General features: G+C 43.2%; 1 protein-coding gene across 5 annotated transcripts in view; it reads left to right on the top strand.

The window, feature by feature from the left end:
- LOC140492554 (misshapen-like kinase 1) overlaps positions 1-23547 on the top strand; it is a 309928-nt gene that overhangs the window by 276869 nt on the left and 9512 nt on the right. For all 5 annotated transcript variants that reach the window (XM_072591501.1, XM_072591497.1, XM_072591500.1 and 2 more), the window contains 9 exons: positions 1439-1547; positions 4500-4667; positions 14329-14472; positions 15325-15459; positions 16875-16975; positions 18612-18761; positions 19524-19683; positions 22192-22331; positions 23206-23547. The exon at positions 23206-23547 is cut by the window's right edge and continues 9512 nt beyond it. In XM_072591501.1, coding sequence (XP_072447602.1) covers positions 1439-1547; positions 4500-4667; positions 14329-14472; positions 15325-15459; positions 16875-16975; positions 18612-18761; positions 19524-19683; positions 22192-22331; positions 23206-23289 — 1191 coding nt within the window. In that variant the 3' untranslated portion in view covers positions 23290-23547. The remainder of the gene's footprint in view (positions 1-1438; positions 1548-4499; positions 4668-14328; positions 14473-15324; positions 15460-16874; positions 16976-18611; positions 18762-19523; positions 19684-22191; positions 22332-23205) is intronic.

Genomic DNA, 23547 nt, shown 5'->3' with positions numbered 1-23547 from the left:
CTGTCTGAGCAGATCCTGTGTATCCACAGGGCTTGTCTGTAGGGGATGGCTTCTTTAACGTGTTTAGGGTGGAAGCTAGAAAAGTACAGCATCATGAGCTTATCCATGGGCTTGCAGTAGACTGTGGTACACCACAGCACCACATGATCCTGTCACAGCAAACTCTGCAAGACATGCCAGATCATTGACATGAATAACTTATGATCTCTCTGCCTTAATTAGTTTGTACAGTTTTGGATTGCTCGTTACTTTGGTTTGACCCTTGGCATACAACTCTTACACCTATTACATTATTCCAGCCATTTGACACTATCTTATTTTTAATATTTTGTAATTATCTCTCTGCCTTAATTAATTGGATTATAGATCATCCCTTCACTTGCTGTTCAGCTGTTGACACTTTACTCACACCGTCTGACACTTTTGATCACCTGGACCGACTTGGTATTCAGCCTGTCGACACACCACTCCCACCATTTGTACTATCATCTTGATCTCTCTGTCTGTACATTCTATGCATGTGTGCGTCCCTTTACTTTTCCTGACAAAGGAGCAGCGCTCTAAAAACTTGTGATTTCAAATAAACATGTTGGACTCTAACCTGGTGTTGTGTGACTTTTGACTTTGTCCACCCCAGTCCCACACCGGCACCTCCATATCAGTCCTACCTACATGTATGCAGTGATAACCCTTCTGGATCAGCTTCCTTTATGGAGCCATGTTGTGTATAAACCATGTCTGTTTTAAGGAAGTAGTTCAGTCTCTGGAACATTCTAGGGTTGAGAATCCTCCATGTTGCTGTCCAAATCTAAGTTAGATGAGAAATTTCACCGAGGTCATATCTCTAGGCCTGATTTCTACCCTACACCCTTTGTACATAGCTTGGGAAATAAATTGCTACTTGCTACTTTAGGACGTACTGCCACTTTTTGCACTGCTTTAGGACACAAATGGGTTGAACTTGTGTGCTCAAAATGCAAGAGATGCATTCAGAGCACAGGATTGGCAGAGATTTTGAGGCAATAGTGTGGATTTGAGCATTTATCTTGTGCAGGAAGTTTCATGCCCACTCTAGTGTTAAAAGTCCTCATCAAAGGAACAGAAGTTGACTATGTAAACCCTTTAGCCTAAGCTGAATAATTGAACTGAATCATCATTGACAGTGGGCTATTGCTCAATAGCAAACTTTTGATTTTAATAGATTTTAGAACCATGTTTTAAACTTCCATTGTAATTCCTGGTGTAGTTTTCAAATATATATAATTTCCAACGATCTTGTATTTTCTTGAAAACTGAGAAAAGCAGCTGAGTGGGACTCACTGGCAGCTGTTTTCAGTGAAGTCGCAGGCAGGATGGGTGGAAGGATCACCATCTGTATTGTATATTATCCTGTAATCTATGTATCACTACAGCAACAGTGTGCACCTTGTCATTACAGTTTCAGTCAAGAGGCCTTGTGAAATCACCTGGCAAGTCATCGTTTACCACCTTTGTTGATCTTGGAATGTACCAGATGGACGCTGGTGGGGATACAATACAAATTGGAGGTGAGTATGGAGATATCCCTTGACTGGACTTCATTTGCTCTTTGACTTGCTAGAAGAAAACTGAATTGTTGGGCTCAGGTTGCCATTTATGCATTTCCTACATGACGACAGTTTTGTATTTTGAAAGCTTTTATCCCTGTTTTCAAATTCAGTGAAGTGCTATGAGGTGTTCCACAGGAGGGCTGTCAACTGATGCTTTGCATCCAAATCACCTCTAAAGTTATTAGGGGCAGATAGGTTTGGGGAGCAAGGAGAAAGTGAGAAGTGCTTTTGTCAGGAGGAAACTGTGGATCTTTTTATGGTTTAGCTATCTGAAAGCATTGCTAACATTTGGATGACAAAAGAATATTTGTTGTGTGGTTGTTCTGAAAACAGAGGTTGGAGGAGTACAGAGTTCTCGCTGGTTGGAGGTGGTGTTGAGAAGTGTTGGCCTGCCAGAGGCCACAAAGCTTAGTGTGAGGCACCAGAGAGCTTCGAAAATTGTTGTGAAAATTTGAAAATCAAGGGATAGCTGGATATATTATGGATGGAGGTTGCTAATAGTTTCCTGAATTCTGGCATCAATCAAGATCGTTTTAGAATATAGTTGGGATCTTTTTTTTTCTGGTTTTGAATAAAGATTTCACCTGCAGGTTTACGAACTCCTGCCAGTATCAGAACAGGAAGAGAAAATAATTTTTTTTTTGCCCATCTCCTTTCAAATCTGGTACCTTCTAGGTCCCAAACCTCTTTCAGTGCACACTTGGGATAGATCAGGAAGTTGAGCAGTTGGCTTAGTCCCTGTCAGGCACACAGACTTCTTGCACAACGCCCCAAAGACTCGTCCATCAAGCAGTAAACCAGGAAAAAGTAGGCTTCAAAAAATGCCTGGGTCATGTTCATTGAGAGCTCCACCACCAGCAAGATCGTGCAAAGGGCACAAGTTCACTCTGTCATGACCCAATGCAGGGTGCAGCTGGTGGCCTATTTGCAAACCATACGAGGCAGTTCCTAATCATGATTTGGACTTTCCAAAGAAAGCAATTACTAGTGTAATGAAGATGTGGGTGTACTGTACCTTCAAGAACTTTAAAAGCTAGCAGAACTACCTGACAGCGCCAAGTGTTCTGAACCAGATATCGTGTAACCTTTTGATCCAGCAGCTAGTGTAGCTGGTTGCCTGGAGACAAAAACAAATTGAATTGGGCCAATCGGCTTAAATTATACCCCAAAATTTACAAACTCCAATCAAGTTTGAATTCAGTATATTGGCAAAAGTAAAAGCCAATGACACACTGTGATGCTTTGGGGGTATAAGACAGGGAAAAATTGGACAATTGCCAAAAGACCAACAGATTTAGGCTGCCAGTCAGAATTCTGAGAGGTACTTGTCTAGCGAAGGAGTTTGCACAGAGAAAAACATCCACACTGACCTGGAGAGCAACTCTACAGAGGAAGATATAAAAAGAAGATTCGACTGGTTTTGAAATTTGAATTTTCCAGTAAATCTTAATTGGGAGGTTTTATCGGGCTAGTATTATAGAGGGGAAAGTCAGAGGAAGGAATTGTAAATAGTTGTTAGTTAATTATTCCCTGTTATACTTTAAGAAAGAAACTTGTTAATTTTTACTTCAAATAGTTCTTGGCCACTCGGATTTTCACAGATTACTACACGGGATAAACCTTTTCTGTGTTGCTTGTTTAAGTTAAGCAGGAGGGTTTACCCCATGACGTAACAACAAGATGCTGCAATCTGTGAGTTACTCCTTTCTCCTTGCTCACATAGGCTTCATCCCTCTTGCCCGATCCTAAACTGACCATTAAATGCCACATCATTGTTGGATTAATTTGCAACATGAATGTGGAAATACAGCAATCAAAATCTGCAATGCATTACTTGAAAAAGATGCTGCAATTAACTGTACTTCAACTGAGTTCAGCACTTACTGTATATTAATTGGAGCTTATTAGAATTTTGATGGTTTTATGAGCCAGAGAGCTTCTGATGTGGATTTTCTAAGTAATTCCAATTCTTATTATCTAACCTTAACTAATGTTGAGCCAGTGCATGATGTGGTGATTTGCAGTCTAATTCATACCAGATTTAGTTGGAAGGTCGTAGCTTCAAATCATGGAATATTATAGTTCGAAGAAATGAGTTTATAGTCAAGCTAATATCCTTTTTAATTGGGTGGGGTGTGGGACTTGTTGTCTTCGGTGCACATAATAGGCATAATAGAGTTAGTAATAGGCATCACAAATCAAAGAATTCAATTGCCTTAGGCTTTAAGAAACTCTAAAAAGTGTTGCGTGTCAATAATCTTACTGCAGGTTTATCCAAGGATGCTTTGAATCTGTAGAACCACCCCTCCTCCATCAATTCTTGACAGTAAGAAGCAGCCCTCAATAAGGGTTCCTGATTCTAACTGCCATTCCGTCAGACAGTGACCAGGTGCAGCCAGTCCTAACATCAGCTGTCTGGTTTCTACAGTGCCTCTTACATTGAGTAGCTAAAAATGTAATTGACACTTGAGTCCTCAATTCTCTGTTGGACAATGTCAGTGCACAGTGGCTCAGTGGTTAGCACTGCACCAGAGTCCCAGGTTCGATTCCAGCCTCTGGTAACTGTGCAAACTCCACACAGACATTCTCCCTATGTCTGCGTGGGTTTCCTCTGGGTGCTCCAGTTTCCTCTCACACTCCAAAGATGTGCAGGTCAGGTGATTTGGCCATGCTAAATTGCCCGTAGTGTTAGGTGCATTAGTCAGAGGGAAATGGGTCTGGGTGGATTACTCTTTGGAGGGTCGGTGTGGAGTTGTTGGGCTGAAGGGACTGGTTCCATACTGTAAGGAATCTAGTCTTAAAAAAAAACAAGCCAGAATGCCAAACAGTGCAAGGGTTTGAAGCAGATGCCGATTGGGTTAGTTGATTCTATAATTAAGTGTGATGGTTGACTGTCTCTTCCGCTTCTAGGTCTAAGCATCAGTGATGGAGGCGGATTAAACCAACTGAAGTATGAAGACAGGAAGTGCTCGGTGGTGAATGTCAATCCGGCCAACACACGACCGCACAGTGATACGCCCGAAATACGCAAATACAAGAAACGTTTTAATTCTGAAATACTTTGTGCTGCCTTGTGGGGTCAGTAGCTGAAATGTTTTTTAAAGTGCTTTTTGATGTTGTGGTGATTTCCACTTGAATGTGTTGGCCGCTTCTTGAGTGAAAAATACTTGCTTCCATTGTTTCATGTAAATTTATTAATGATCAAAGTACAAGACCCACTAATACGATAAGATCGCAAGTATCATAGAAGAGTTCAGTCCAGAACAAGGAGATGCTGGTTCAATGCAAGAAGTCAATTTGATGGCACAAAGATCCCTCCTTATACATGGTGGTCAGCATACAAATGTCTCTCCAAATATAACAGTGGAACTGAACACTTTGGAAGTGCAACAAGATACTGTATCAGAGGGACTTGAGGGGAATTTGCATACAATCTTCAACACATAAGAACATTTCTTTCTGCTGTTTGTACTCTATAGGAACTTGCCTTCCACCCCATTAACACTGCCATACTCCCCCCCCACCCCCCCCACCTTCCCCCACCACACAACCATCTCCCAACATATGCTTCTTCTCACAAATCAGTAAGTCCAAATGGGTGAGAGACAAAGATTTGCTGAATCCTTTCATCCAGAAATACATTTTTGTGTCAGTTGTTGCAATTCAAATCCCAGCAATGAGTATTACACATGGGGGTCAATTGAACTGTGGTTTTTACAGCTGGTAATAAAGAGAGTGGTTTGGAGGGCTTAATTACTTTCAAATTTAGCCTTTGAAAGACTGGGCTGCCTTCTAAAGTGTTATTGCCATTGTAGTGTGAACCTCTGGCAGGTAGTGATGTGACTCCACTCAGTCACACTTTCCATATCTCCTTTCTCCTGACTCCAAGATCTTAACTCAGTCGTTCAACAATGTATAATTTGTTTATACTCTGCAGCCTTCTACAAGTGTCACAGCTCCTGTCGCCTGTGAGATCAGTCCAACAATTTGATTCGTGCACACAATTGGCATGTTTCTAACAAACTGTTTAACTTGCTGTTTCCTCCAGCTCAATTCTCCCTGCCCCAAATTAAAGTTGGCCACAATTGGTGATGTAGCAAAGTCCAAAACACAATGGAACTGATTGTGTAGTTTTCCCTTTTTAATTTCAACTGGTAAATGTTCATGTGTATGACAGAGTTTAACTGCCCTCAACGTGCACACAGGCAACCTGCATACTAAAATTATCATTCTTTTGCTGAATTTTAGCTCAGGAAATCACCCAGCTTTTATCAAAGTTTTGATTAGATTCTCTACAGCAAAACAAGTCCACACCGACCCTCCGAAGAGTAACCCACCCAGGCCCATTCCCCTACATTCACCCCTGGCGAATGCATCTAACACTATGAGCAATTTAACATGGCCAGTTCACCTAACTTACAAATTTTTGGACTGTGGGAGGAAACCGGAGCACCCGGAGGAAACCCACGCAGACACTGGGAGAACGTGCAAACTCCACACAGACAGTTGCCCGAGGTGAGAATTAAACCCGGGTCCCTGGTGCTGTGAGGCAGCAGTGCTAACCACTGAGCCACCATGTCACCCTAAAGTTTTCTGGAGCTCTGTTCAGGACCAACATAAGACATGAGAGCAGAAGTAGATCATTCAGCCCATCCAACCTGAGTCGCCATTTAATAATCTGTCTATCCCAGCCTTAAATATATTTAATGATAGAGCACCAAAGCCTCTGGTAGGCTGAAACCAGAACTTATGTGCCTATCTTCGAAGTGAGGCACATTAATTTCCCATCCTGCCTATATGTGCTTGCAGTTCTCTCTATAAAAGAAATCTGTCAGCACCATTGCAAGGGATTGGTGTCCTTAAACTTAATTTGCCATACTTTGACAGATAATAGTCAGGAAACAGGGAAGATGCAGCAGCTCTTGGATATACTAGGTGAATGGGCAAAAAAGTCGCAGATGGAATACAATTTGGCAAAGAATGAAGTTATACATTTTGGTAGGAAGAATAGAGGCATAGATTATTTTCTAAGCTGGGAAAGGATTCAGATATGTGAAGCACAAAGGGATTTGGGGGTCCTAGTTCAAGATTCTCTTAAAGTTAATATGCAAGTTCAGTACAGTTGTTAGGAAGACAAATGCAGTGTTAATATTCATTTCAAGAGGGCTAGAAAACAAGAATAGAGATGTACCGCTGAGCTCTGGCCAGAGGACATTTGGAATATTGTGAGCAGTTTTGGGCCCCATATCTGAAGGAAATGTGTGTTGGCATTGGAGGGGGTTCACAGAAGATTTGCAGGAATGATCCCTGTGATGAAGGGCTTGTCACATGATGAGCAGTTGAAGACTCTGAATCTGTAGAATATACAACAGTACAGCACAGGAATGGGCCCTTCAGCCCACGCTGTTGTGCCAAACATGCAGCCGAATTAAATTAATCCCTTCTGCCTACCCTTGCTCCATAACCCTCCATTCCTTGCATATCCATATGCTTATCTAAAAGTCCCTTAAACACCCCTATAGTATCTGCCTCCACCATCACCCTGGCAGCATGTTCCAGACTCCTACCACTCTCAGTAAACAAAAAACTTGCCTCTCACATCTCCTTTAAACTTTCTCCCTTTCATCTTAAATGCATGCCCCCTAGTATTAGACATTTCAACTCGAGAAAAAAATTCTGACAGTCAACCCCATTGATCCATCTGATAATTTTAGAAACTTCTATCAACTTAAGGGACATAAGTTTAAGGTGAAGGGTGGAAGGTATGGGGGGATGTCAGGGGTAGGTTCTTTACCCAGAGAGTGGTGGAGGCATGGAATGCGCTGCCTGTGGAAGTGGCAGAGTCAGAATCATTGGTGACCTTTAAGCAGCAATTGGATAGGTACATGGATAGGTGCTTAAGCTAGGACAAATGTTCGGCACAACATCGTGGGCCGAAGGGCCTATTCTGTGTTGTATTGTTCTATGTTCTAAGTTTCCCGTCAGCCTCCGCCATTCTAGAGAAAACAACGAGAGTTTTTCTAGCCACACCTGATAGCTCATCCCCTATAATCCAGGCAGCATCCTGGTAAATCTCTTGCACCTTCTCCAAAGCCTCCATACCCTTCCTGTAATGTGGTGACCAGAATTGAAAGCAATACTCTAAGTGTGACCTAACCAGTCTTCTAGAGCTGCAATATGACATCCTGACTCTTGCAATCAATTTTATGATCAATAAAAGCAAGCATGCCATATTGATTCTTTACTACCCTATCTATTGTGTGGCCACTTTCAGAGAGCTATGGACTTGAACCCCAAGATCCCTCTGTATATCAGTTTTGTTCAGAGACCTGCCATTAACTGTATACTTTAACGTTTGATATCCCAAAATGCAGCACCTCATGCTTAGCTGGATTAAACTTCATCTGCCATTTCTCCATCCACTTCTGCAACTGATCTATATTCCATTCTGTTCTTAAACAATCTTCTACACTATTCACAACTCTGCCGATCTTTTTGTCATCTGTAAACTTACCCACTCATCTACATTTTCACTCAAGTAATTTATGTACATCACATACAGTAGAGGTCCCAGTATAAATCCCTGTGGAACACCACAAATAGTGGTTCTCCAACCAGGCAAATATCCTTCCACTTGGAGATAGTGTGGACTGCAGAAACTGGAAAGACATTCTCGCGCTCCATTTTATCAAAACACCCTTCCTCAACTGCCCTCTACCTTCTATGGGCAATCCAGTTCAAAATCCAGGTGGTCCAGTCACAGTAGATCCCATGCATCTTCATCTTCCAGATGAGCTGGCCATGAGGGACTTTGTCAAAAACCTTTTGAATATCCATGCAGACGACCTCTACTGCTCTGCGCTCATCGGTCACCTTCAGCACCTCCTCGGAACAATGAATCATATTAGCGATTTTTGAGAAGATTTGTAATTCAGGCTGATAAGTCTCTAAGTTAGCTTGCTGAGCTCGAAGGTTTGTTTTCAGATGTTTCGTCACCATACCAGGTAACATCAGCAAGAGTCTCTGTGAAGTGCTGGTGGTATGTCCCGCCTCTCTGTTTATAGGTCTTGGTTTCTTAAGGTGGGTGATATCATTTCCGGTTCTTTTTTCCCCAGGGAAGGTAGATAGGGTCTAAATTGATGTGTTTATTGATGGAGTTCTGCTTCGAATGCAGTCCCTCTAAGATTTCTCGTGCATGTCTTTGTTTTGCCTGTCCTAGGATGTGTGTGTGTTGTCCCAGTCAAAGTGATGTCCTCCTTTGTCTGTATGTATAGAAACTAGTGAGAGTGGGTCATGTCTTTTGGTGGCCAGTTGGTGTTCATGTATCCTGGTGGCAAGTTTCCTGCTGGTTTGTCCGATGTGTTTTTTTTTTAGTTTTTGCATTGCATTTTGTAAATGACTTTAGTGTTGCTGGTAGTATCTAATGCATCCTTTAGGTTCGTTAGTCACTGTTTGTGTGTTAGTAGGTTTGTGGGCTACCATGATGCCAGGGGTTTGAGTAGTCTGGAAGTCATTTCTGAAATGTCTTTGATGTAAGGTAGTGTGGCTACAGTTTTTGGTTGCATTGTGTCTGCTTGTTTGGGTTTTTTTCTGAGGAATCAGCGTTTTGCGTTTATTGGGTACCTGTTTTTCTTGAGAACATTGTATAGATATTTTTCTTCTGCTTTTTGTAGTTCTTGGGTGCTGCAGTGTGATGTAGCTCATTGAAATAATGTCTTTTTTTTAGATTAGATTACTTACAGTGTGGAAACAGGCCCTTCGGCCCAACAAGTCCACACCGCCCCGCCGAAGCGCAACCCACCCATACCCCTACATCTACCCCTTACCTAACACTACGGGCAATTTAGCGTGGCCAATTCACCTGACCTGCACATCTTTGGACTGTGGGAGGAAACCGGAGCACCCGGAGGAAACCCACGCAGACACGGGGAGAATGTGCAAACTCCACACAGAGTGTCGCCTGAGGCGGGAATTGAACCCGGGTCTCTGGCACTGTGAGGCAGCAGTGCTAACCACTGTGCCACCGTGCCGCCCACTAAATGCAGCTCAGTTTGTAGGTGTTGGGATGATTGATTCTCAGGTTAAGTATTTGGTCCATGTGTGTTGTTTTTCTGTAGATGCTGGTTTGAAGCTCTCTGTTAACTGTATGTTCAACTGTCATGTCTAGGAATGGGAGTATGTTGTTGTTCTCCCCTTTTGTGAATTTCGTGCCTATCAGGATCTTGTTGATGATGTTGTATGTTTCTTCTAATTTGTTCTGTTTTGTGATGACAAAGGTGTCATCTACGTAGCAGGCCCAAAGTTTGGGTTGGATAGATGGGAGGGCAGCTTGTTCAAGTCTCTGCATTACTGCTTCTGCTATGAGCCCTGATATTGGGGATCCCATAGGTGTTCCGTTGACTTGTTTGGAGGTTTTGTTATTGAACGTGAAGTGGGTGATGAAACACAGGTCCACTAGCTTGAGGATCTTATCTTTGCGGATGAAGTTGGTGCTGTCTGGTGTTTGTGGTCCTGGTTTTCCTAGTAGTGATGCCAGTGTTTCTTTGGCCAGGCCAATGTTAATTGATGTGAAAAGGGCTGTAACGTCAAAGGAGACCATTATTTCGTCCTCTTCTGTCTTGGTGTCTTTGGTGTTCAGGAATTCTTGGGTTGAGTGAATGGAGTGGTGTGAGTCTTCAATTAGGTATTTTAGTTTTCAGTGGAGTTCCTTGGCTAGTCTATATGTTGGTGTACCAGGTAGGAAGACTATGGGGCTGAGGAAAGCCCCTAGTTGGTGTATTTGGTAATCCATGGAAGCGTGGTGTGTTGGATCCATCTGGTTTCATGTTTTGGAAGTCTGTCCAGTTTAATTCTCCTGATTTTTTAAAAAAGTGCTGTTAAAAAGGCTGAGATTCTGTTTAATAGCTGTGGGGTTGAGTCTATCGCCACCTGCTGGTTAATGTCAGTAATCTACTGAATTCCTTGCCCAGGGAAGTACACACCTCCTGGAGCAGGTGGGGCTTGAACACAGGCCTTCAGGTCCAACGATAGGGACGTTACCACTGCGCCACATGAGGGCCCATCTTATGGTTTTCCAACAAGGCTTGCTAATGTGTTGCTGGTGTAGTCATGTTGCTTAACGTACTTGGGAGCTTGTTACTTGGTACATTTTGCTCAGATGATTAATGTCCCTTTTCTATTGGTCCGAACACCTCGTGTAATTAACTGGAGTGCGTTTAATGTCTCGAGGTGCTGTTGTAAATTTGATGCAAGCATGGGAATTGAGCAAGATATTGGAGGAAAAACAGCTTGATAACTGTTCGATAGCAAGCTCTGTTCACTGTTACAGTCATGCCGTTTTACATTTCCTGGACCCTTGCCAGACTGTACACATCCATTTTCATCAAGCCACACTAGCTGCTTGTCATTTTGTCGGAGGGCAAAAGTCCTCATGAAATTGTGTTCGCTAAAATCTGAATGGTGCAACATGTCTGACACTTCTGGCTTCAAAAAGACAAACTTTGGGTCCAGGCACTCTTTTAGAAATGGAGGAATGGGTAATACAAAGAATCTGCCCAGACCATGGTTAAAAATTGAAAATAAAACCGTGTACAGACAGCAGACAAGTCGAGCCAAAAGTGCCTACAATCAAGCTGTGTTTTCCTCTTGAGACGTTAGGGACATTTGTGCTACAAACACTGCAAAATGTATTGCGATCTTGATCCCTTGTGTCTGAGGTCTCCAATAGCTGGCCAGATTGGCAGAATTTGAGTTTTTGGCCTTAAAGCTTTCCACAGGTGATCTGATGGAAGATCTTTGAGCGAGTGGAAATTTACTCTCAATCACACTGATAATCAGGGAAATTGCCCCTGAGTTAGAGAGGGACCAATATCCTGGCAGACAGATTTGCTACAGCAATTTGGGAGGGGGTTGGGATCCAAAGCAATAGAGAAATAAAAGAGAAGGTTTAGGATAGTGTATAGATGTTAATGAGAGCAAGATAAATAGTAAAGGCAGTTTTGGTAATCCCAGTACTAGACAGGGCAGGCAAGAGCATGGAAGCAAGCAAGGGAAGTCTGGGATAAACTGCATTTATTTCAATGCAAGAGGGCCAACAGGGATGCGATAGGAAGGATAGAAATGGAGGCAAGAGGGAGTTGCAATTTTGATCAGGGAAAACATGACGGCAGCCCTAAGAGAGGGCATTCTTGAGGGATCGTCCACTGAGTCTATATGGGTAGAACATTGTACTAAACGTCCCCCAATAAATAGTAGGAGATTGAGGAACAACTATGTAAGGAGATCGCAGATAGATGCAAAGTAATAAAGTTGTTATAGGGGATTGTAACTTTCCTAACATCAACTGGGACTGCCAAAGTGTTAAGGGCTTGGAGAGAAATGTAAATGTCTTCAGGAAGAATCTCTCAACTACAGTATGTCGAGGGCCCTACCAGAAAGGGACAAAACTTGATCACTTCTTGGGAAATCAGCTCGGGCAAGTGATGGAAACGTTAGGAGGGGAGCATATTGGGACCAGTGACCATTTCCATTAGTGTTAAAATAATTATAGAAGATGTAGCTCTGGGCCATGAGTTAAAGTTCTAAACTGGGGCCAGGCCAATTTTGATAGCCTTCGACAAGAATGTACAAAAGTTGATTGGGGAAGACTGTTTGAAGGCAAGGGGAGGCTTTCAAAAGTGAGTTAATGAGGGTTCAGCATGTCCTTGTTAAAATCGAAAAGTGTGTTGCTGGAAAAGTATGGTAACATCCGAGGAGCAGGAGAGTCGACAGATATCCTTTTCCACAGTAAATACTGATGCAAAATACTCACTTAGTATCTCCCCCATTTGTTGTGGCTCCACACAAAGGCCGCCTTGCTGATCTTTGAGGGGCCCTATTCTCTCCCTAGTTACCCTTTTGTCCTTAATGTATTTGTAAAAGCCCTTTGGATTCTCCTTAATTCTATTTGCCAACGCTATCTCCTGTCCCCTTTTTGCCTTCCTGATTCCCCTCTTAAGTATACTCCTACTTTCTTGAAACTCTTCTAAGGATTCACTCGATCTATCCTGTCTATACCTGACATATGCTTCCTTCTTTTTCTTAACCAAACCGTCAATTTCTTTAGTCATCCAGCATTCCCTATATCTATCAGCCTTTCCTTTCATCCTAACAGGAATATATTTTCTCTGGATTCTAGTTATCTCATTTCTGAAGGCTTCCCATTTTCCAGCCGTCCCTTTACCTGCGAACATCTGCCCCAAATCAGCTTTTGAAAGTTCTTGCCTAATACCGTCAAAATTGGCCTTTCTCCAATTTAGAACTTCAACTTTTAGATCTGGTCTGTCCTTTTCCATCACTCTTTTAAATCTAATAGAATTATGGTCACTGGCCCCAAAGTGCTCCCCCACTGACACCTCAGTCACCTGCCCTGCCTTATTTCCCAAGAGTAAGTCAAGTTTTGCACCTTCTCAGGTAGGTACATCCACATACTGAATCAGAAAATTGTCTTGTACACACTTAACAAATTCCTCTCCATCTAAACCCTTAACACTATGGCAGTCCCAGTCTATGTTTGGAAAGTTAAAACCTCCCACCATAACTACCCTATTATTCTTACTGAGATCTCCTTACAAGTTTGTTTCTCAATTTCCCTCTGACTATTGTGGGGTCTATAATACAATCCCAATAAGGTGATCATCCCTTTCTTATTTCTCAGTTCCACCCAAATAACTTCCCTGGGTGTATTTCCAGGAATATCCTTCCTCAACACAGCTGTAATGCTATCCCTAATCAAAAACACCTCTCCCTCTCTCTCTCTCTCTCTCTCTCTCTCTCCCTCTCTCTCTCTCTCTCTCTCTCTCTCTCTCTCTCTCTCTCCCCCCGCCCCCCCCCCCCCCAAAAGTCTCCCTTTCTATCCTTCCTGTAACATTTGTATCCTGGAACATTAAGCTGCCAGTCTTGTCCATCCCTGAACCATGTTTCTCTAATTACTATGATATCCCAGTCCCATGTTCCTAACCATGCCCTGAGTTCATCTGCCTTCCCTGTTAGGCCTCTTGCATTGAAATAAATTCAGTTTAATTTATTAGTCCTACCTTGTCCCTGCCTGTCCTGACTGTTTGACTCGCTTCTGTTCTCAACTGTACCTGTCTCAGATTGACCTCTTTCCTCACTATCTCCCTGGGTCCTACTCCCCCATCTTACTAGTTTAAATCCTCCCGAGCAGCTCTAGCAAAACTCCCTGCCAGTATATTAATCCCCTTCCAACTTAGGTGCAATTTGTCCTTCTTGTACAGGTCACTTCTATCCCAAAAGAGATTCCGAAGATCCAAAAATGTGAATCCTTCTCCCATACACCAGCTCCTCAGCCATGCATTTAAATGCTCTTATCCTCCTATTCCTGCCCTCACTAGCTTGTAGCACTGGGAGTAATCCAGATATTAGTACTCTTGAGGACCTCATTTTAAATTCCTGTCTAACTCTGTAATCTCCTTTCAGAATCTCAATCTTTTCCCTTCCTATGTCATCGGTTCCAATGTAGACAATGACCTCTTGCTGGCCCCTCTCCCTTGTGACATTCTGCACCCTGTCTGAGACATCCTTGACCCTGGCACCAGGGAAGCAACATACCATTCTGATTTTTCACTGCTGGTCACAGAATTCCTCCTCAGATTTGTGACTAATCAGTACTGTGTTAGCAAAGCTTTGTTGTTCTGGTTTTCCTGTGTCTTGTTCATTGTGCATTCTATGATTGCTGAAGGTGTGAATCTGCTGGTGGGCACAGAGAATGGGCTGATGCTACTTGATCGGAGTGGCCAGGGTAAAGTCTACAGCCTCATCAGTCGTCGACGCTTCCAGCAGATGGATGTCTTAGAAGGGCTGAACCTCCTCATCACTATATCAGGTGCATAACATTCAGACTGAGTTATTAGAAAGTGCGAGCACACAGCAGGAGCATGCAAGTGAGAGAGCTTTCAATGTAAAATGGAGACGGGACCTCCAAAATACAGTGAAATCCGAGTGCTGAGGAATGTTAGTTTATCCTTACCTGTATGATGTTCACACACAGCCCTTTCTAACAAACTCTGGGCAGAAATGTTTTCCAATTGCCCCTGTTTTCCCAATGTTATCCTGACCCCTGGAACCAGGTGCAGCACCCTGAACAGTTTAGATAAAGTTAGGAGCTTATGTTCCCATGACAAGCTCCACCTTGATTGTGTGGGCGGTGTAGTGCATTGCTTCTAGCTAGTGAAGTTCTGGAGCAATAAGGTACTCAGAACTGAAGAATTCCCCTTCCCTTAAAGGAATTCAGTTCATAAGATTAGTCAGTATGGAATTAAAAGTTAGTCTGCTGGTGATCATGAAGCCGTGGTTAAAAACCTGTGATTTGCTAATTTCCTTTTAAGGGAAGGAAATATTCTGCTTTTCCGCAATGTGGTTTCCACTTGACTGCAGAACCATGGCAATGCGATTGACTCTGAACTGAAATAGCAGAACAAGCCACTCCATTCCAGCACAATCAAGCACAAGTGATGGTTTTGTCAGTGAGCCCACTCTCCCTGAAATAATGGAAGCAGTGTAGCCTTCCTAAAGAAGTAAAGGTGTAAAACACTTCCCAGCAGATCCTCGTTTCCACTCCACCCCCCAATGGGAGAAAAGGAAGAATGAAAAGAAATTGGTCATGTCCAGTTGTTGAAGTTGCTGAATCCTGTTTCAATGATCCTATCTGTCTCCTTGCCCCCCCACCCCACCTCAGGTAAACGGAATAAACTGCGTGTGTATTACTTGTCCTGGCTGCGGAATAAGATTTTACATAACGATCCAGAGGTGGAGAAGAAGCAGGGCTGGACCACAGTGGGAGATATGGAGGGCTGTGTGCACTACAAAGTGGGTGAGTACAGAGCTAAGCATCAGTGAGGTACAAGACGCATGTTGGACTTTCAGTCACATGCAGCAAGGGAGTTTGAACCAACAAACATAGCCCTGTCAGATGGACAGTCTGAAAGGGAATGTTGATACTTCTACAACAAAGGTTTCTCCTAAAAAGAGCTTGGTTCAAAGGGCAGTTGATAGTTCTCCCCTTACATTGAAAAATCTGTATTTGCAATAACCCACATTTGTGGTTGGAAATGGAGAGTCCCTGTTGACCGCACTGATTATTAGTTTGAAGCTTTGGATAAGGTGTTGATAGAAATGAGTGAAAAACCAGCAATCTACGAGACTTCAGTTGATACCAAGGATTTTAATCAAGTGCAGTCATGGGTCCAAATGCATTGACTTTCAAAACATATGAATTTGGTTGGAGAGCATCAAATGTAGACGAGGGGTGACCGTGATCGGTTAAATGGTTATCCCTTACGCTGTAAAGATTAGAGACATTTTGACCCAACACGCTGTGAGGGAATCCCCCACAATTGGGTGCCACATATTGAGCTTTATACAGCACAGTAACAGGTCGTGTCTATGTTGACCAACAAATGCCAAACTACATTGATCCCACTTAACTGCACTTGATCCATAGCCTGCTATTTCCTGGCATTTTAAGGAAATGCTTCTTAAATGCGGAGTGTCTCTGTCTCGACCACCCTCTCGGGTAGCATCATATTTCTACCCCCTCAGGGTGAAAATAAATCCTGTTAAATGTTTGCTTTCACCTTACACCCACAAGTGCACAGCTTCAAGCGGGATAGCAATGGAGAGAAATCATGGCTATTCTTATCTTTGCCTTCACTTTTAGTATCAAGGGAGACACTTTAGCTGCTCCTCTTTAACCATGACCAATTACAGTGATCCTGCTGTAGCCAAGCTGCTATGTAGATTACACTTATCACGATTTGCCTCTGTTTCAGCTGCTCAGTGGTTTGCTGTGGATGCTGGAAATCAAAATCGAAACAAAAGGTGCTGGGAATATTCACCAGGCCAGGCTGCATCAGTGGAGAGAAAAACAGGATGTTTGCTTTCAGCCATTGACCTTTCATCATGGTCTTTCACTGTCAGCTCTGCAAACTGAAAGGTTGTTCTGCTTTTCCCACCACTGGTTTTTATACCTCAATGCATTAACCCATTGAGCTGTGTAAGGTCATAAAATATGGTTGCATTATTTTAACATATTGTAAAAGCTGTGCTGTGATTGAGTGGAGTAGTCTGAGTTCATCTCATTTCCTTCCTACCTCTCAAGGGATGGACAAACTCAAAAGACTGGGCTGCTGCAGAATGCAGGCTACATCATCCCTAGCCACAGGATCAGGTTTATCATCTGTGAACTGCATAGGAGAAATAACCTTTCCATTGCTATTTACTCTACAGTGAAGTACGAGAGGATCAAGTTCCTGGTTATTGCGCTGAAGAACTCGGTTGAGGTCTATGCCTGGGCTCCGAAGCCTTACCATAAGTTCATGGCTTTCAAGGTCAGGTTTCATTTCATAGCTCTCCATAATCGCCTTCACCCCAGTAGTCAATGAAAGACAAAGTTTGTTAATATTTCAGTTAGAAAGGGTGTTTGATTGGCAAAAATAGTACGGCAGGGCCAGAGATGAGAATCATTTCACTTGGAGCTTACAAACAGTAGGAGATATTTCAGTACTTGGAGAATTTTAAAAGCGGCTAATTCAGAAGGGGATGTAAGAGCAGACTTGCAACAAAGAAATGACAGAGTTGCATGAACTATGATAACAAGATCCTGTCGTGTAGTGATAATGGAGCCCTGCAAGGTGGCGCCACTGGGGGGCGCTCACGTGGTGTGCTTATAACTGGGAACAGCATTGTCGGAAGAATGATTCTCAACAGTTCAGGTGAAATAGTCCAATTATAAATTTGATGGTGAAAAGAAAGGTCTGAGGATGTTAGTACTCTCACGTCTGAAGGTGCAGGTCAGGTTAATTGAGCAATTGATAATCATAATCATTTCTGAACTTTGTATGTTAAGGCACAGTATCAAAGCCAGGCAGTTCGGCTAAAATTGGAGAACATTAGTGTGGCTGTAGCTTGAGTCTTGTGTCGTCTAGATGTGAAATTATAGGAAAGTCATGAAGGTCTTGGATACAGAAGTGATCCACTATGATGGTTCCAGGGCTGACTGGTAATGGTTAGGATCATAAAGATGGAAGGCACAGGGCAGAAGTAGGCCTGTGTCCTATGTCTGTCCCTTTTTGTTTTATAATGTTATGGTGAATAGGTCAGACAAACCATGAGGGTCCTTCACAGAGCAGAGAAGGTTGAGGTGATTTAATGTAAGTGTTTAATATTATGAAAGGGTTGAGACAGAGAAAACAGTTCAAGGGTTTCCAGTGACTGAAGGGTTGATAGCCAGAGCAAGAGGACCAGAGACAAAGTGAAAATGGTCTTCCTTGAGCAGCCAGTGTTCTGATAGGGATGTGGGATAGAGTGAACATTGCGCAAAAAAAAAAAACATACTTGAAGGAAAACGAATTGCAGGCCAGTGAGGAAAGAGTCAGATGGTGGGTTGGACATAAAAAGCTGGATTGCTCTTCAAGTGAGCCCATTCTAACCTGATGGACCAAAAGTCCTCTTTCTGCTGTATTATTTCATCATTCCATTAAAGTGGACAAATGATGGTCAGGAATTTGCTTCACAATTGACCCCATTCTTGAACTTCAGCATTAATCATGCAACTTACGGCCGTTCCCTTAGTGAGTGCAATTAGTGGGTTATAAAGAGAGGGAAAGGCATCATTTTGTGCCTGTCACAGCCTGAAGACGGTTTAATTACTTTTCCATTGAAAAGTATTTTTGACCTGTGGTTGCTCTTGTAATGTGGGACAGGTAACCAAGTAGTTGCAATGTCCCACAGGCAACACAGTGGCCAGATCTTCTTTTTCTATTTGTAAATCTGTTTGGATGTTTGAGGTACAAATGCTTGCCAAGAAGACATTTGAAGTAGAACTATTGCTCAGTTTAGACTGAGCTTCTGTTTAAAATAGTGTCCATGAGAAAATCCGTGTACTCGGTCAGCATCATTAGCAAGTTCTAATTATTAAAATGTTTGCTGGAGAGAGAATTTCACTTGTTTCCATTTCTCTTCCAGTCGTTTTCAGACCTGCCTCACAAACCAACACTGGTTGACTTGACTGTAGAAGAAGGTCAGAGATTGAAGGTTATATATGGATCCACTACAGGCTTTCATGCAGTTGACGTAGATACTGGAAACACCTATGATATTTATATCCCAGTGCATGTGAGTTTTAAGGAGTTGGTGCTTTTTTCTTCATGTTCAAACCACCACCCAGAAATATTCCTTTCTATGGATGGATTAAGGCGGCACGGTGGCTCAGTGGTTAGCACTGCTGCCTCACAGCACCAGGGTCCCAGGTTCGATTCTAACCTCGGGAGACTGTCTATGTGGAGTTTGCACATTTTCCACGTGCCTGCATGGGTTTCCTCCCGGTGCTTCGGTTTCCTCCCACAGTGCTGATCAGGTGAATTGCCCGTACTAAATTGCCCGTGGTGTTGGGCATATTAATCAGAGGGAGGTGCATCTGGGTGGGTTGCTGTTCTGAGGCTCGATGTAGACTTGTTGGATCGAAGGGCCTGTTTCGATGCTGTGGGGAATCTAGTCTAATAACTATGATGACATTTGTGGGATCTATTGTTAGTTTTCTCCACTGCGGGTTAAAAACAGTAGAGTTTAGGACTCTGATTTGGCCGTTGCTGCCTGTGTCAGTAAAAAGGGCTGACACCTTTATATAGAGGTGATGGTAGGAGTCCCATTCTGAATCTATTTGTCACATATGGTACAGGAATTTGCAAATCCATCCTTGAAAAGCCAGACAATAATTAGTATTTCAAAACTGTGTGTTGAGTAAGAGCATCGAAGGATATGGGTAAAGTGGGGAATTGAGACAGCAGTCAGCTTGGACCTAAATGCCAGAGAGGGGTTGAATGGCCAAACTGTAGTCCCCGTGTACCTCTGAATCTTCTGATCTCTTTCTCCCTCTAGATTCAGAGCCACATTGTGCCTCATGCAATTGTCATTCTACCCAACACTGCGGGTATGGAAATGCTTCTATGCTACGAAGATGAGGGAGTTTATGTGAACACTTATGGCCGGATCACCAAGGATGTGGTGCTGCAATGGGGTGAGATGCCGACCTCTGTTGGTAAGTTGCCCACACAACGATCTGTCTGTGGGGCTTTCTTTTCTTTTCAGATTCCCTATTTATCTCCTGAGGAAGCTAGACTGTGGCTGCTAAACACAGTCATTGTCTGAGACTTGCCAACTGCTCGCCATGATTTGGAGATGCCGGTGTTGGACTGGGGTGTACAAAGTTAAAAATCACACGCCACCAGGTTATAGTCCAACAGGTTTAATTGGAAGCACACTAGCTTTCAGAGCGTCGCTCCTTCATCAGGTGATTGTGGAGGGCTCGATCGTACCACAGAATTTATAGCAAAAATTTGCAGTGTGATGTAACTGAAATTATACATTGAAAAATTGATTGTTTGTTAAGCCTTTCATCTGTTAGAATACAGTGATAGTTTCACTTCTTTCATGTGTAAATCACAAAACCCTTTTTATTAAAGTTGCATTCTCGAGGTTAGCTGTTAACAATGGTGATAGCTAGACAATATGTTGAAGGTGTTAGCCCCCTGTATTCTCTGTCTATGACCTGATGTTTAGATTGATTCCAATCTAAAAAGTGAGATAACAGAGTTCTACATGAATGTATGCAGTTTTTGAGCAAAGTGCAATGTAACTCTGCAAGTACAAATTCACCCCACAAAATGTATGTGTGCATGTGGGTCTTTGTCTGTCTGTCTGTCTGGGGTGGGGGTTGAGAGTGTGTGTGTGTGTGTGTGTGTGTGTGTGTGTGTGTGCAGAGTGTCTTAAGTCTGTGAAGTGGTGCATGTGTGGGAGTGTGTGTGTGTGTCTCTAAGGGTGTGTGTGGGTGTCTGTGTGTACCTGTGTGTGTGTGTGTGTGTAGTGCAATGGTGATCACCTGTAATGTGACATGAACCCAAGGTCCCGGTTGAGGCCTTCCCTATGGGTACCGAACTTAGCTATCAGCCTCTGCTCGGCCACTTTCCTGTGCTGCCTGTCTGTGAAGCCAACACAGTTGATCCCACCACCATTCTTATGTAGACTGCCCAAGTGTGAGCCCTTGAGACACAAGTTACTTGAAGTGAAGAGCCTTTACATTTGACTCCTTTAACACTTCATGCCAGTTCTTGAACCACAAGTAGAGTTTCTAGATTTTTGTGGTGCTGCTGACTGCCTTGTGCTGAGGAAGACCTCTCCACCTAGGAGCAGTTTCATCCACAGCACTTTTGTGTCACTCCACATCTATATCTCCATCAGTGGCTTTATAACTTTCAGTATGGTTCGATAAAGATTGACCCTTTTTACACTAATTGTCGGCATGAGCCAACATGCTGCTGCTGTTGCTGATACATCATTCAATGGGAGCAGCTGTCCCAAGTCGCTATCTGTCATAAGAGAGTGTGGACATATGGGAGAACAGGCTATTCACGCATAGCTGACATGACTATTCCTAATGAAGGACTTTTGCCCAAAACATCGATTTTCCTGCTCCTCAGATGCTGCCTGACCTGCTGTGCTTTTCCAGCACCACTCTAATCTCAACTATAATCACCCAGAGTTTTTCCTTGAATCCTGACTGACGTTCACTCCACAGCAAGCATCAGCACAATGTATCAGGATTCCTGGGACCTTAAAAATTTATAGACTAATACTTGGCCTCTCTCGGCTGTGCCACTGCATATGTCTGGCTGTCACATTCTGTGTTGAAACTCTATCCAGGGACTTCTGATCCAGAGGAGGGGAGCTCTGCAGTGTGCCACAAGATTTACTCCCTATCTCTGTAATATCTTCCAGCTCCACAGCCCTCCTGGATATCTGTGCTGCTCTAATTCTGGCCTTGTCCGTCCCTGATTTTGCTCACCTCACCACTGCGAACCAAGGCTTCAGTTGCCTGTGCCCTAAGCTCTCATGGGAACATGGTCGCAAAGTGATCATATCATTGGACTGGAAATTCAGTCAAGCTAATCTTGGAGGATATGGGGATAAAATGGGTACGGCATCTGGTGCAATTCAAATTCAATTAATAAATGTGCAAGTTAAAGGTCGTTTCAATAATGGTGACCATGAAACTATCATTGGTGTTAAAGCCCTTCTGATTCACTGGTGTCCTTTAGGAAAGGAAATCTGTCATCCTTATTTGTCCAGCCTACTGCAGACCCATGGCAATGTACTTAACTCTTAACTAACCTCTGAAATGGCCTGGCATCTGTACTAATCCCATAATGTACTAATCCCTTCCTGAAGAAGGGCTTATGCCCGAAAGGTCGATTCTCCTGCTCCTTGGATGCTGCCTGACCTGCTGCGCTTTTCCAGCAACACATTTTCAGCTCTGATCTCCAGCATCTGCAGTCCTCACTTTCTCCTCCTAATCCCATAATGTGGCTTGGTGTTACACTTTGTTTGGTGGGATGATTTGTTTCGTTAAAGGTGCTCTCTAAGTATAAGTTATTGTTGAATAGTGATGGCAGAGGATGTGTGACTGTGAACAATTCTCCCAAACTCCTGTCAATCTCAAGTTGACTTCTTTATGATTCCTCCTGTAACTCTCCATTATGTATTTACACAGCATACATCTGCTCAAACCAGATAATGGGTTGGGGCGAGAAGGCAATTGAAATCCGCTCTGTCGAAACAGGTCATCTCGATGGAGTTTTCATGCACAAAAGAGCCCAGCGGCTAAAGTTCCTCTGTGAACGAAATGATAAGGTAACATGCCATGCTGTGGTTCTCTTCGTGATGTCAAAGTTAACTGAGTCTCTCAAAACCAGAAACATTTTTATTTCAATCCCAAGCGCACATCAGCACTGGCTGAGGGGGCAAAATGTTCACTGATCAATTAAGGATCAACATTCAACTTGTCACAGTTCGGAAAGGAGAAATCAGGAGAACTCCGACCCACTTTCTGTCTTTTAACTGACACCTGCAGTGACCAGAGAGAAATCTAGAGTTTTTGACTCAGCGTGAATGCGTTGGGTCATGGGCTAAGAAAGAAGGGTGAAATGTAGAGATGGGGTAAAACCGGAACTGGGGACTAAAATACAAGAGAGTCAGTGATAAATCTAGCTGCGATTTCAGGGGAAACTGCATCAGCCCAGACAGAGATGAATGTAAAACTTGACAGCACACTGAGTGGTCAAGAGGTGAACAGTGTCGAGGCATTCAAGGGGAAACTGGGTAAACGTGAGGAAGAAGGGAATGATACTGCTGAGATTCAAGAAATGGGTGGGAAGAGACTTTAATGGAAGACAAGCTTGAATTTTGTAATAACCTAAGGCAGAGGTGGGCGTTAGATCCCTTTTAGTTTTGGGAGAAGCAGTCGTCGAAGGAAATGTGGAGTTCAAAACCGGGGCAGATCAGCCACCATCTTATTGAATGATGGAGTTCACCTGAGAGGCCAAGTGGCCTACTTCTCCTAATTAATTTGATTTGATTTTTGTTAGCTGAGGTTTATTTGTTCATTGATACTGGAATAGAAGTGAGGCTGTGGGCCCCACAACAAAACCGCGAGTGACCAGATCAGCTTCATGTTTGTCGATCCTCACAGTGGCTAACTGACATTCTACCCTTTATTTCCCTCCAGGTGTTTTTCGCTTCCGTTCGTTCAGGTGGGAGCAGTCAAGTTTACTTCATGACATTAAATAGGAACACAATCATGAACTGGTAAAAGGGGCAACATGTTGGACTACTGAAGTGTTGGATACTGTAAATAAGGAGAACGATGTGTTTTGTAGATCAGAGCTTTAAAACCAGAGTTGGAAGGCCTCGGGAAGGTTTCTGTGGAAATTGCGGTGGATTCTCGTGCCTCAAATGATATCGGTGAAGCTGTTCCTTCGCAATTGGTGTTTTCCTTCCCCGGGCTGGAGAACGAACTTGACAGCTTGGCTGCAGTCACCCAGCATGCTTTCCCCTTTGGACACTGAGG

The sequence above is a fragment of the Chiloscyllium punctatum genome, chromosome 21, assembly GCF_047496795.1.
Source record: "Chiloscyllium punctatum isolate Juve2018m chromosome 21, sChiPun1.3, whole genome shotgun sequence".
Taxonomy (NCBI): Eukaryota; Metazoa; Chordata; class Chondrichthyes; order Orectolobiformes; family Hemiscylliidae; genus Chiloscyllium; species Chiloscyllium punctatum.
The sequence above is the reverse complement of the archived record's forward strand: the minus strand, read 5'-3'. Positions and strand labels throughout refer to the sequence as shown.